Source organism: Engraulis encrasicolus, chromosome 16 (genome assembly GCF_034702125.1).
Source record: "Engraulis encrasicolus isolate BLACKSEA-1 chromosome 16, IST_EnEncr_1.0, whole genome shotgun sequence".
Lineage (NCBI taxonomy): Eukaryota > Metazoa > Chordata > Actinopteri > Clupeiformes > Engraulidae > Engraulis > Engraulis encrasicolus.
Window position 1 is genome coordinate 40,978,749 of NC_085872.1, and position 12,083 is coordinate 40,990,831.

At 40.8% G+C, this 12,083-nt stretch overlaps 1 protein-coding gene across 2 annotated transcripts; it reads right to left on the bottom strand.

Moving 5' to 3' along the window:
* Positions 1-846: 846 nt before the first annotated feature.
* On the bottom strand, positions 847-10,748 carry lrpap1 (low density lipoprotein receptor-related protein associated protein 1). Of its 2 annotated transcripts, none has more exons than XM_063219627.1 (8): positions 10,615-10,748; positions 9,859-10,003; positions 9,405-9,532; positions 9,120-9,240; positions 8,006-8,161; positions 3,660-3,742; positions 2,653-2,829; positions 847-1,437 (listed from the first exon to the last, which is right to left on the bottom strand). In XM_063219627.1, exons 1-8 carry the CDS (start codon positions 10,714-10,716, stop codon positions 1,369-1,371), a joined length of 981 nt encoding a protein of 326 aa, XP_063075697.1. In that variant the 5' UTR covers positions 10,717-10,748; the 3' UTR covers positions 847-1,368. The 2 variants fall into 2 exon arrangements, with proteins under 2 accessions (XP_063075697.1, XP_063075696.1); XM_063219626.1 differs by lacking the exon at positions 10,615-10,748 and adding an exon at positions 10,239-10,585.
* Between the last annotated feature and the right edge of the window lie 1,335 nt (positions 10,749-12,083).

Consider the following 12,083-nt stretch of genomic DNA (forward strand, 5'->3'; position numbering starts at 1 on the left):
GGGGAAGAAGAGCGGATAGCTGCCACTGCACAGCGAGAAGGATCAATATTATTCTACAACTAAAGGTTTTTCATGCTCTTCAAACCGCTTTGAAAGATGTCCCTGGGAGATTCCAGATGTCATGGGAAAATGTTTAAGTCACAAAATATCACTTGTGTGTGCTGTGCAATGTATATGACTATAAAAGATTATGGATGAACTGCAACTTGGATTCTCATGGATTTAAGTGGGCCACTGCTGTTAAGTGGGCTGGCGTACTGTGCAAAAAGAAAACGGTAAAGTTTCTAACCCATCTGTGGTGAGAAGGTCTGGAGAATTCAAAGTACCCTTTATAGTTTTTATCTTTTGTTTTTCTCCTTGAAACAAGCAATGATTTACTTCACATATTCTGGTTTATGTGTTTCTGAGGGATGGTCCCATACTGACCCTATGCCATAACACATCAAAGACCGCTCTAAGGGATTGTGCTAACAAACGGTCACATACGGTGAAGGTATTGATGGCATGCCTTTAAAGCTCCAGGCTTAAATAATTTAACCAACCTGCTGGATAAAAACAAGTCGGGGACTGATCAGAAGCATTTTCCCCTTAAAACATATCGTGCCCTATTTACAGTATATTATACACTTGTTCAAAGTAAACAATAAACATCTTTGGCAGAACATTTTCTTTCTTTTTCATGGCCTGAGGAAATGACTGGCAAAGTACTGCAATCTAACCTTATATTCCATTTGAGGACCAAAGAGAATCCTGAAGGAGTTGGACTCTGGCTTCTAGAGAAGAGAAGGAAAACGGTAGGTAGCAGATACTTTTGTTCAAAGAGCAATCTCAACCTGGACCACCAACTGTGATTGGGTTGGGTTTATTGAACGGACTGTAGTGCACATTTCATGGAAGGACTTGGACAGTGAAGACAAAAATCTATCATACTCTAGACTTAAAAGTGCCAGAAGGAATGAGTCTTAAAAACAGTGAAAATTTTAGGCAGGGATGAACATTAGACCCACAGTGCAATGTACTGTACAATAACAATGACATTTTTACAGAATTTGTACAAGCCTTCACTACCACTTACATGTTCATGAAACATAAAATGTGCTTCTATCCATGAACAGTTACGAGATGAAGAGACCTTTTAGGTGAAGCATATCACTCAGACCTTCATGATCTGACCAGAAACAGTAGCATAGCAATGGAAATTATGGAATGGTAACTAAAACATTTGCACGGAATCATTTCTCTATAAAAGTGGAAAATCTTTACATTTCAAATGACATATTTACACAAAGGCAACAAAAAAAACAAACAATTTCATGTAAGAGTACCAATGAAAGTCAGTTCACATGGAAATGGAACACAAGCTGGAGCTCAGAGTTCATTGTGGGGGAGACCATCACGGGAGATCTTATTGGTTAAATCCTGCATGTGCTTCTTCATCTGTGAAAAGGAAAGAAACCATTATCACTCAGCAGCATGCAGTGATTTCCATCTCTTGTCTCTGACCTTGCCGTGAGCATTCTGGAATTATTTTCAAGTACATTCAATCTTTATTTGTGTATTATTCAATAATCTAGATGCATGTTTGTCAGTTAACATAATTCATATTTGCAGCCCAAGGACCCCCATCCATATAACCCAGGTCCCATAACCCTCTTCAACGAAACACTGAGAACTGAAGCGATACAAAAATGAAGAATATCTCACTAATCTGTTGAAAAACGGAAATAATCAAAGTCTCTCATTTGCTCCGGAGAGGAAATTTTTATATATATATATTTTTTTTTAAATGAGGCAAATTACAGTGTCATGCCTTTGGCAACACTAAATCTTTTGGCCACAGCGTGTATGAATTGTTGCACATTAACATATTTATTTGGTTTTTTTTTTTTTTTTTTTTTTTTTTATTCACTGACATCCATCGGTTTTCCTTGAGAGCAGTTTTACACCAGATCAGACATTAGACATAAGCTTAATGGTTGGTTAAGACAGTTAAGCAATAACTAAACCAGTTTTCACTGACACAGCACTTTACAAATGAAAAACAGCACATTAACCCATTTTGTCCTAAGCCCTTTTTGGGGAAAGGGTGCCCTCTTCCTATTAAATCCTAAATATCTCAGCCTCCGAAGCACATACAAACAGGAAATAAGTTTGTATTGTAATGTGCATTGCATGTGTTCATTCAACTCTAACATACCCACATAGTTCATAAAACAGCTAAAATCTCAAAATACTGAAAAACCTGTATATGTGTCTCCAGGACACAATGGTTTAAGCAAAAATGTGTCATGAACATCAATTGTTTAAAGACAAAACAAAGGTATTATACTACCATAAGCATGCACAATGTGGTGACAAAGGGCAACACGGACTACTAGCAGCTGCAGTCCACTGAAACTATATACTCAAAAGTTGAGCAAATCTCAGACACACAGGTCAAGGAAAAAAAGGTTGTTTGCTGTCAAATGAAACTACTACTTTCCATAATAAATGTTTGTGTGTATGTGTGTGTGTGAGAGAGTGTGTGAGAGAGTGTGTGAGAGAGTGAGTGAGTGAGTGAGTGAGTGAGTGAGTGAGTGAGTGAGTGAGTGAGTGAGTGAGTGAGTGAGTGAGTGGGTAAGAGTGTGTGTAAGAGTGTGTGGCTGTGCCCACCTTGTAGCCCATCTCGCGTGTCTTCTCGGAGAGGGAGTTGTACTTCTCCTTGTTGCGCATGATGTGCTCCTTATCTCCCAGCGTCTCCACGTGCTTGAGCTTCTGGTGGGAGAGCTCCAGCTGCTCCTGGTAGTGCTGGTGCTTCTCCACCTTCGTCTCAAAGTGCCTCAGCTCCTCCTGAGAGACAGGTTATAGGGAACAGATCAGAGACCGGGGTAGAGAGGAACACCACATTAACCCACTTTAGCCCAAGGCACCTGCAAAAAATGCCTGCAGAATGCCTGAGCCCTTTTTGGGAAAAGGTGCACTCTGCCTATTAAAACCTACACACGCCGAAACAAATTAAAAACGTGACACAAGTTGCATTTAAAAGCTAGGACCCTCATTTTGCATTAGAATGTCAATCACCTCTAACATACCCACATTTTTTAAAAACAACCCTAAAATCTTAAGAGCCTGAATGCAGCGAATATGTCGCTCCAGGCGCCAGAGGTCAAACAACGTATATGCAGCATCAGGCTAAAATGGGTAACGAGAAAGTGAGTGTGTGAGTCAGAACAGGGAAAAAAATGGCTGACACTTTCATTATGCTAAATCATTAACCGACTCACAGTGATTGTTATGAACCTTTCCAATCCGTGTTAACATTACTCACTCTGGTCAGAACATGCATGCAAGGCACATGTTCTTGCCCACACACAGATGAAAAATCAGTATGAGGTACACTTTCCCCGAGTCCTGTTGCTTGGCAACAGCGGCTAACATTCACCACAACTGCCCACCCACAGTTAGGTGTAAAATAATTGGTCAGAATGTTGCCACTGTTAATGTTAACGTGCAATGTCATGCATGCAAAAAAGTTACAATAAAACACTAAAATCTCTAGAGCCTGAATGCAGCGTGTATGTCGCTCCAGGCGCCAAAGGTCAAACAACGTAGCTGCAGCATCAGGCGAAAATGGTTACAACCGTTAGTTACAACCGTTAGTTACAACATAATAAACACACCTTCAATGAGTCGAGCTCATCCTCGCTGAGATTGGCTCTTCTTGCCATGTCCCACAGTTCTATCACTCTGGGTTCACGGAACTCTGGGGAACACAAGAACATTACCATTATTCAGTACTGAAGGGGTTAAACTGGGACACAAAACCTATATACACACCATCTTCTCTTCGGTCGGGTAGAAAACTATTAAAATTCAAGCAACATCTGCCATTGGTCTCATACTAAGTATTTTTAGTGTTTCAAAATGAATTTAACCTGTGAATAGATTTGCTAAAACGTCACACATACACATTTTTTTTTTTTTTTTTTATTTAACCTTTATTTAACCAGGAAAAATAAACCCGTTGAGATTAAGAACCTCTTTTACAAGGGTGTCCTGGCCAAGTGGCGGCTCAAGTTACAAAATTAAAATTACACAGTTGCATTAAAATAACAAATCAAGTAAAATAAAACGTCAATTGAAACAGTTACAGACAATAGACTCTGTCTCAAGTGATCTCATCTTGGAATTAAAATCGTTCAATGGAATTAGATCTGTTAGTTTCAAGTCCTTTTGCAGATTGTTCCATGAGGTAGGGGCTGAAAACACAAATGCCCTCTTCCCCAGTTCTGTGCGGAAGCAAGGGACAGAGAGTAACAAATGGCCTTTAGAGCGCAGACCATAAGACTCAATATTCCTCACTGTGATAAGGCTGCAGATGTAAGGTGGCAGTAGTCCGAGTATTGCCTTGTAAATAAATGGGTCATTTCACGTGAAATCAGACACTTTGGGACCCGACCGACCCGGATTTCAATCATACTTGGTGTGCCTTTTCAGTAGCAAGGTAGCACCCCAGAACTGCATTGGTTTGAATCTGACACTAATATTAAGGGAGAAACAGACTAGGAAAGGTTCACATGTGAGGGTAGGACACTATACATTCAGCCTTGAATATATCAGTCAGTGTTAGTCACAAAAAGATGCCTGTGGTGTTGTTTGAAAGCTCTTTTCTGGCTCTACATATTACACAATCACCTTGGAATACAACTACTCTCAGAATATGAATTATGATAAATTGAAAAATAAAAAATTGAATATCAAAAAAACTCATATTTTAAAATGGCCAGTTCCTTGTCCAAACGTAGCCGGCAATGTCATGAGCAGCACCTAAAATGCTGGTGTTCGGTTTGTTATTCATTTCAGAGAGAATTTGACTCACAAATATGGCATCATACAGACCACTTACTAATAATATGGTAATACCATAGTAGCATCACATGACAAAACAAAAACAAAACAAAAATGGTCAGTGTCCATGGTCCCAGGTTTCAGAAACTAAGGCAGATGTCAATTTATACACACCAAATGATGATATGTGAATGTTTGAATATTCCTTCTCTGTGTACCTGTGCCATCTTCCCTTTACCATACTTTAAAGAGATAATCAATGGCTACACTCTCATTTTGTACTCTACCAGTGCATTTGAAGCAGCAGCTGTGTCTTTTATAGATAATGTATAAGTACGTCCCGTTGCAGTTACAGGTTCCACTACCAGAANCACCATCCTGATGATCCATGGACAAGTCTATCTGGTCTGAAGGGAAAAGTGAAGGATGGAGATGGCCCATGAGGATGCAGGAAGTTTCAGTTTCACCTCTCCAGTGCTCGGCATACATTCCTCAGCACATGCTAGCCACCAGTTGCCATCATGTACAGCTACAACATACCCTTTGATGCTTGAAAATGTAACACATTCCTTTACTGGGCTCACTCTTTCAACTCTGCCTTCTCTGAATGCTGAAAATGGCCTAACTTCCACTGTGTCCATTGACAATGGGCAGAAGCTGTGTAGTTTTTGAGTACCTGGAATAGTTCTTGCAGATTCAAACCCTTTCAACAGGTTCTCAGCTTCATGATGGTACATCTCTGTTGTGGCAAACTGGCAATGGATGTTCTTGACATTATCCTTGACAAATTCAAACAGTTGGTATGGCGTTACAATTTAATTGTCAATAGGACGTTGCAGACTTGCTCGTGCAGCAAGCCGTTTAACTGTCCCTCCAACGCCATCACATGGACCTTTGCCATGTGATGTGGCAAAAAAGTGCCACTCTGCAGGTATGTGAAAATCTGCCTCGTGGTGGCACAAATTTGTTGTGTTTTTAAGGTTCTTATATTGTACAGCACAGCCATCAGAAAAAAATATAGGATCTTCTTTGGACGTTCTGTCATTGATGAAGTGTCACTGAGGAACTGAATTAGGAGCTTCTGAAACAGATGTACAGCAATTGTATCATGAATGTTGCAGTCTGAAATAACAACAAAACAGATTTTTTTCCCAGTTTCAACTGATCTTGGTAGTAGTAGCATACAAATGGATGGATTGTGGCCTGCACTGGTTGTTCCAGTGAAATGATTGAATAGCATCTTGAATTACAAAACTATAGATTTAAAACGTTCCTGGTTCAAGGGAGTCAGTCAAGGATAATGTCAAGAACATCCATTGCCAGTTTGCCACAACAGAGATGTACCATCATGAAGCTGAGAACCTGTTGAAAAGGTTTGAATCTGCAAGAACTATTCCAGGTACTCAAAAACTACACAGCTTCTGCCCATTGTCAATGGACACAGTGGAAGTTAGGCCATTTTCAGCATTCAGAGAAGGCAGAGTTGAAAGAGTGAGCTCAGTAAAGGAATGTGTTACATTTTCAAGCATCAAAGGGTATGTTGTAGCTGTACATGATGGCAACTGGTGGCTAGCATGTGCTGAGGAATGTATGCCGAGCACTGGAGAGGTGAAACTGCATCCATCTCCATCCTTCACTTTTCCCTTCAGACCAGATAGACTTGTCATGGATCATCAGGATGTGCTTCTGGTAGTGGAACCTGTAACTGCAACGGGACGTACGTATACATTATCTATAAAAGACACAGCTGCTGCTTCAAATGCACTGGTAGAGTACAAAATGAGAGTGTAGCCATTGATTATCTCTTTAAAGTATGGTAAAGGGAAGATGGCACAGGTACACAGAGAAGGAATGTTCAAACATTCACATATCATCATTTGGTGTGTATAAATTGACATCTGCCTTAGTTTCTGAAACCTGGGACCATGGACACTGACCATTTTTGTTTTGTTTTTGTTTTGTCATGTGATGCTACTATGGTATTACCATATTATTAGTAAGTGGTCTGTATGATGCCATATTTGTGAGTCAAATTCTCTCTGAAATGAATAACAAACCGAACACCAGCATTTTAGGTGCTGCTCATGACATTGCCGGCTACGTTTGGACAAGGAACTGGCCATTTTAAAATATGAGTTTTTTAGATATTCAATTTTTTATTTTTCAATTTATCATAATTCATATTCTGAGAGTAGTTGTATTCCAAGGTGATTGTGTAATATGTAGAGCCAGAAAAGAGCTTTCAAACAACACCACAGGCATCTTTTTGTGACTAACACTGACTGATATATTCAAGGCTGAATGTATAGTGTCCTACCCTCACATGTGAACCTTTCCCAGTCTGTTTCTCCCTTAATATTAGTGTCAGATTCAAACCAATGCAGTTCTGGGGTGCTACCTTGCTACTGAAAAGGCACACCAAGTATGATTGAAATCCGGGTCGGTCGGGTCCCAAAGTGTCTGATTTCACGTGAAATGACCCAAATGTGTACCAGTGAGTAAGTCTCCTGGTAGTCAGTGAAGACTATTTAACTCTGGCATAGAGTTCACAGTGATGAGTTTGGGCCCTACAGTTAGTGATAAACCTCAGGGCACCATGATACACAGAGTCAATCTTACTCAGACATTGGGATGAAGCATTCATGTACAGCAGGTCTGCATAGTCTAAAATGGATACAAATGTTGCAGAGACAAGGCGCTTCTTAACATGAAAGGAAAAACAAATTTTATTTCTAAATAAAAAACCTAACTTTAGTTTAAGTTTCCTCACAAGATTTTCAATGTGGGCTTTGAACGTCAAAGTATCATCAAGCAAAATACCAAGATATTTATACAAACGTACCACCTCAATTTCAGTTCCCTCAAGGGTGAGTACTGAGGGGATGATTGATGGTACTTTCCTTGGCTTTGAGAACAACATTTGCTTAGTCTTATCAGCATTAAGAAGCAATTTTAACTGTAAAAATGTCTGTTGGATTACATCAAAAGCCTTCTGCAGTGATTCAATAGCATTAACGGCGGATGGCCCGAAGCAATAAATTATTGTGTCATCAGCATAAAAATGCATGTTCGCATCAGACACATTCCGACCCACATCATTTATGTACATGATAAATAAAAGGTTTACTGGTTTACGGGGAATAAATAACACCAATACATAACACCGTAGTTGTCTCACCGCTATCGTCACTGAAGCCTTCATGACTGATCTTGCGCAGGCGCTCGAAGCCATGATTCAGGTCCTTCATCTTCTGCTTCAGCTCGGTGTGCTTCTGATGGACCACGTGCTCCTTCACGTCGCCCTCCAGGGGCGAGATCACATTCTTATGGATTTCTGGGGACACAACATAAGACTAATAATAAACTAGCGGACAAGGTTCCTGTATTCACACCCATTACCAGCACTGTGTACCAGTGAAAAAAAAGGATGAAAAAAAAACAGACAACGCCTTGCTTACTGCGCAGCAATGCAAGCTGCTGAGGTAGATAGATAAGAATGAATCACAGTTTTGCCAGCAAGAATGTTTCCAGGCCTCTTTTTCACTTCCACATTTTTTTTTCCTGAGGCAGAATGTGAACGAAATGTCACAGTGAGTCTTATTTGACTGACAGAAATGCCTGGTGCCTCGAGAACAAGTGGTGTCTGAACCAGATGGACCACTGTGACTGATGAATGATGGGCAGTCATGGGTGAGCGGTTAGGGCGTCCCTAGGTTGGTGGGGGGAGTAATGAACCAGTGCTCTCCCCCATCCTCCTCCATGACTGAGGTACCCTGAGCATGGTGCCGTCCCACCGCACTGCTCCCCATGGGGCGCCACTGAGGGCTGCCCCCTTGTACGGGTGAGGCATAAATGCAATATCGTTGTGTGCAGTGTACACTTGTGTGCTGTGGAGTGCTGTGTCACAAGGGAGTTGGGAGTTGGAGTTTCCCAATGGGCTTTCACATATCCATATCCAGGACATGAGACTGGTCTAACCGCATCATTCAGCAGGAGGGAAATGTCAATCCGCAGGCAAGACAACAAATAAAGACGGAACACCTTAAACTCCCATGACCTGTAAACCCCCACAAGTAATACAAAACAGGTATTTAAATTGATAATTAACTGCAGACTTCACAGAGTAGTCCATGAGGTTAGATGGCAAAACATCTGCCAAAAGAAAAAAAACAGAAAAGTCTGATGGCTCTCAACTGTTTACAGGTTGTTGTTTTTTTTGTCAGCCAACTAGTGCCGAACAGACAAGTGACTGATAGACAAGTGACTGGTGTGTGAAGAAAGCTCTCGATTACCTTCAGTCCTGGTGACAGTATCCATTAGAATATTGTACTCATGAATCTTGTCCTTGTGATGCTGGAATTCTCTGTGCAAACTCTGCAGCTCATCTTCTGAGAACTTTCCAGATGATTTTGCCTAAAGAATGAGCAATAGCAGATGTCAGACTGCTGCCATAGAAGTAACCAAATGCTGCACGACTATTGTCTGCCATTAGTACGATGAACAACTAACCTCCGTACTTAAACGTACAAAGCTTAATACCGAAAGAATAAAATCATAGACAAATCAAATGCCATTACTTTGTTCCACAGTTTGTCCAGCCTTGGGTCATCAAATATATCCCCTTCTCTCACATCATGGTCCTTCAAGTTGTTGTCCATCGTCCTTGTGTCTTTTTTGCCATCCATGCCATATTTCGCAAGAATTACTGTTGCAAGAGAAAAAATCAATTCCAAACAGTAATCTTTGATGGGTGTATTTTGAGATTAACTGCACAGATATCTTCTGTACTCAATTTAGCTTTGTGAATTTGATATATGAATATTATGATGATTTGTGTTAAATTTCACAGACTTCTTCTGTAGGCCTACTCACTTTAGTTTTGTTAAGTTGTGAACTGATTCAAGAACTTTAAGGAATTTAGCTCTGATCAAGACATTTCATTGGCATCAACACATGACACAAGTAGCCTATATCATATTTCGGAAACATTCCTGCGTGTGTTCATCAATTGAGATTTACAATAAACCATACCGTTGAAATTTCGCCGTATCTTTGCCTCCCTCTCTCCATTCTCATCCATTCCTTCAGCTTTCAGCTTCTTCCACTGAAGTTCGTCCTTCTCTTGGATCTTCAGATCACTGTGCAGCTCCGCTTGACGGACGGGCGACATCTGCATCTGAAGTGACCAGGCAAACGAACATCACAAACGGCATTAACATGATGCAGAGACAGACTTTTTTAATTATCAGGTGAGTCTGAATGTGCAGTGCGTCCCTGCGTAGGCCTATGAAAGCAGTGCTACCGAACAGAACACCTTCTTCGCATCCTGCTCATCTTTACCATCCCACCCAAAGTGAAAAAAATAAACCAGCAGATTTTCTGGCTACATTGTTTTTCATCATTATACTCACCCTTATCGCTTTCTCCCAGACCTGATTCAGTTTTGCTATTCTAAATTCCACCGTATTCTTTCCTTCAACAGTCTCGTGTTCATTCATTTCACGTGAATATTTTCCTCCAAATGCACCGACACACAGGCACACCATTAACCCAAAGATGCGTATCTTAGTCATCTTTAATAGCCACTGAAATGTAGACTAAATCTTTTAAACAACCTCAAATGTTTTCACTCCTGTTTATGCATCAGCATCCAGGAAACTGAGCTGGAGCGAAACATCACGTGTGTTGCAGGACTTTAACTTTGTCACCGGAAGTGCATTATGGGACATGATGTTCATTTGCGCCGAGTGTTTGATGACACGAAAGCGGCGTGGATCTGAAACATACTTCAAGTCCCATATTGCTGTTCATCTTGTCCCACGACGTAGCACATCCAGTGCGGTACGAGCAAATAAAAATCATCCACGCATCGATGTAACGGGACTGCATGGGGGACTCCGTAAAATAATAATAATGAAAATAATAATAATGATAATAATAAAAAAAATAAAAAAAAATAACAATCTCTTAACAATATGTGTATTATTCTATTATTTTCCATTTTTAATATTTATATTTCAAAATTCTGTGAAGGTTGTATTTCTTTGAAGTTCATATTTCCGTTCTAGAATTGTAAGATAAAATGGTTTTGACAACAAGTTGTCAAAATAAAAAGCGCACTGGCCACCAGACAAGATAACACACCGTTAGACAGCCATGGACGAGTTAATTCCTCTGACAAACACCTCGGAATCAAGCAAGAATAGTACCTCAAGTGTCAGCAACGACATAGGAAAGTTGTCAATTGAGAACGATCAGCAACCCGAGCCTTTATGTCAAGTAGGAGGACGCGCTCTCCGCAAAACCAATCAGAGAGACCAGCTCGCTGCAGAGAAGGTCAACTCTTCAAAGAGGGTCAGTCACTCGTAAACACATGGCTCTGTAGCTAGACCACTGACTTCTATACTATAACATAATTATGTCCGTCCGTCTTTTCAATGCCTTGTCCGGCGCCTGGCACAGCATCAAGCCGGACGCCTAATTGATTAAAATGCATGAAATTGCATCTAAGAAATACAATTTTTGACCCCCAGACCCCCCGCCCAAAAATATTTGCCGACCCGCTGAAATCTCACTCCAAGGTTTTTTGGAAAAGTTGGCAACCCTGGTTGCGAGTCCCATAGGAATCCATTCATTAATGCTGCACTCTGCCGTCCTCTTGCCGTCCAGTGGCCGTCCACTAGAACGTTTGACGTCACATGCAAATGATGGATAGAAGTCAGTGAGCTAGACCAGGTGGGGAAGCTTTTTCATTCGGGGGGGCCACTTCAAATTCCTCCAAGGGCCGTAAAAGACCTCCGAGGGCCATACTAATAACACAAACCAGGATTTATCCCTGCACTCTATGCCGAGGTAGTAAAGGCAATCACCTTAAAACAGACCCTGCCTTCTCTTGGTAATGTAAATGTAATTTCTAAGATTCCTTTACAAAATAGGCCTAGGTCATATTTCATGTGAAGATGCATAATATTGAAATTAGGCCTACTGTAGGCCTATATTTAGCCTGGGAACACCCATACTGCCTTTAGTTCTACACAATCGTTTCTCACTTGTGATTAGTTCCAGATGTAACCAGGCAACTGTATATTGGGGACCGGATAATTGCCTCAAGGGCCGACATAGGAATATAAAATATTTGCCCACCCCTGGGCCCACCCCGAGGCCCTACTATGTATGAATGAATATGAATGCATGTTTTTATAGCCTACGCTGTAGCCTATAGGCCTAGATTGTGTGACCTACAGAGGAATTCATCA

Bases quoted from the DNA above. Each gene is read 5' to 3' on its own strand.
- lrpap1 (XM_063219626.1), bottom strand. From the start codon at position 10,400: ATGACTAAGATACGCATCTTTGGGTTAATGGTGTGCCTGTGTGTCGGT. The intron at 10,004-10,238 runs GTGAGTATAATG...TGGTCACTTCAG, and splicing joins TCTGGGAGAAAGCGATAAGG to ATGCAGATGTCGCCCGTCCG. The intron at 8,162-9,119 runs GTAATCGAGAGC...TTGTGTCCCCAG, and splicing joins TACTGTCACCAGGACTGAAG to AAATCCATAAGAATGTGATC.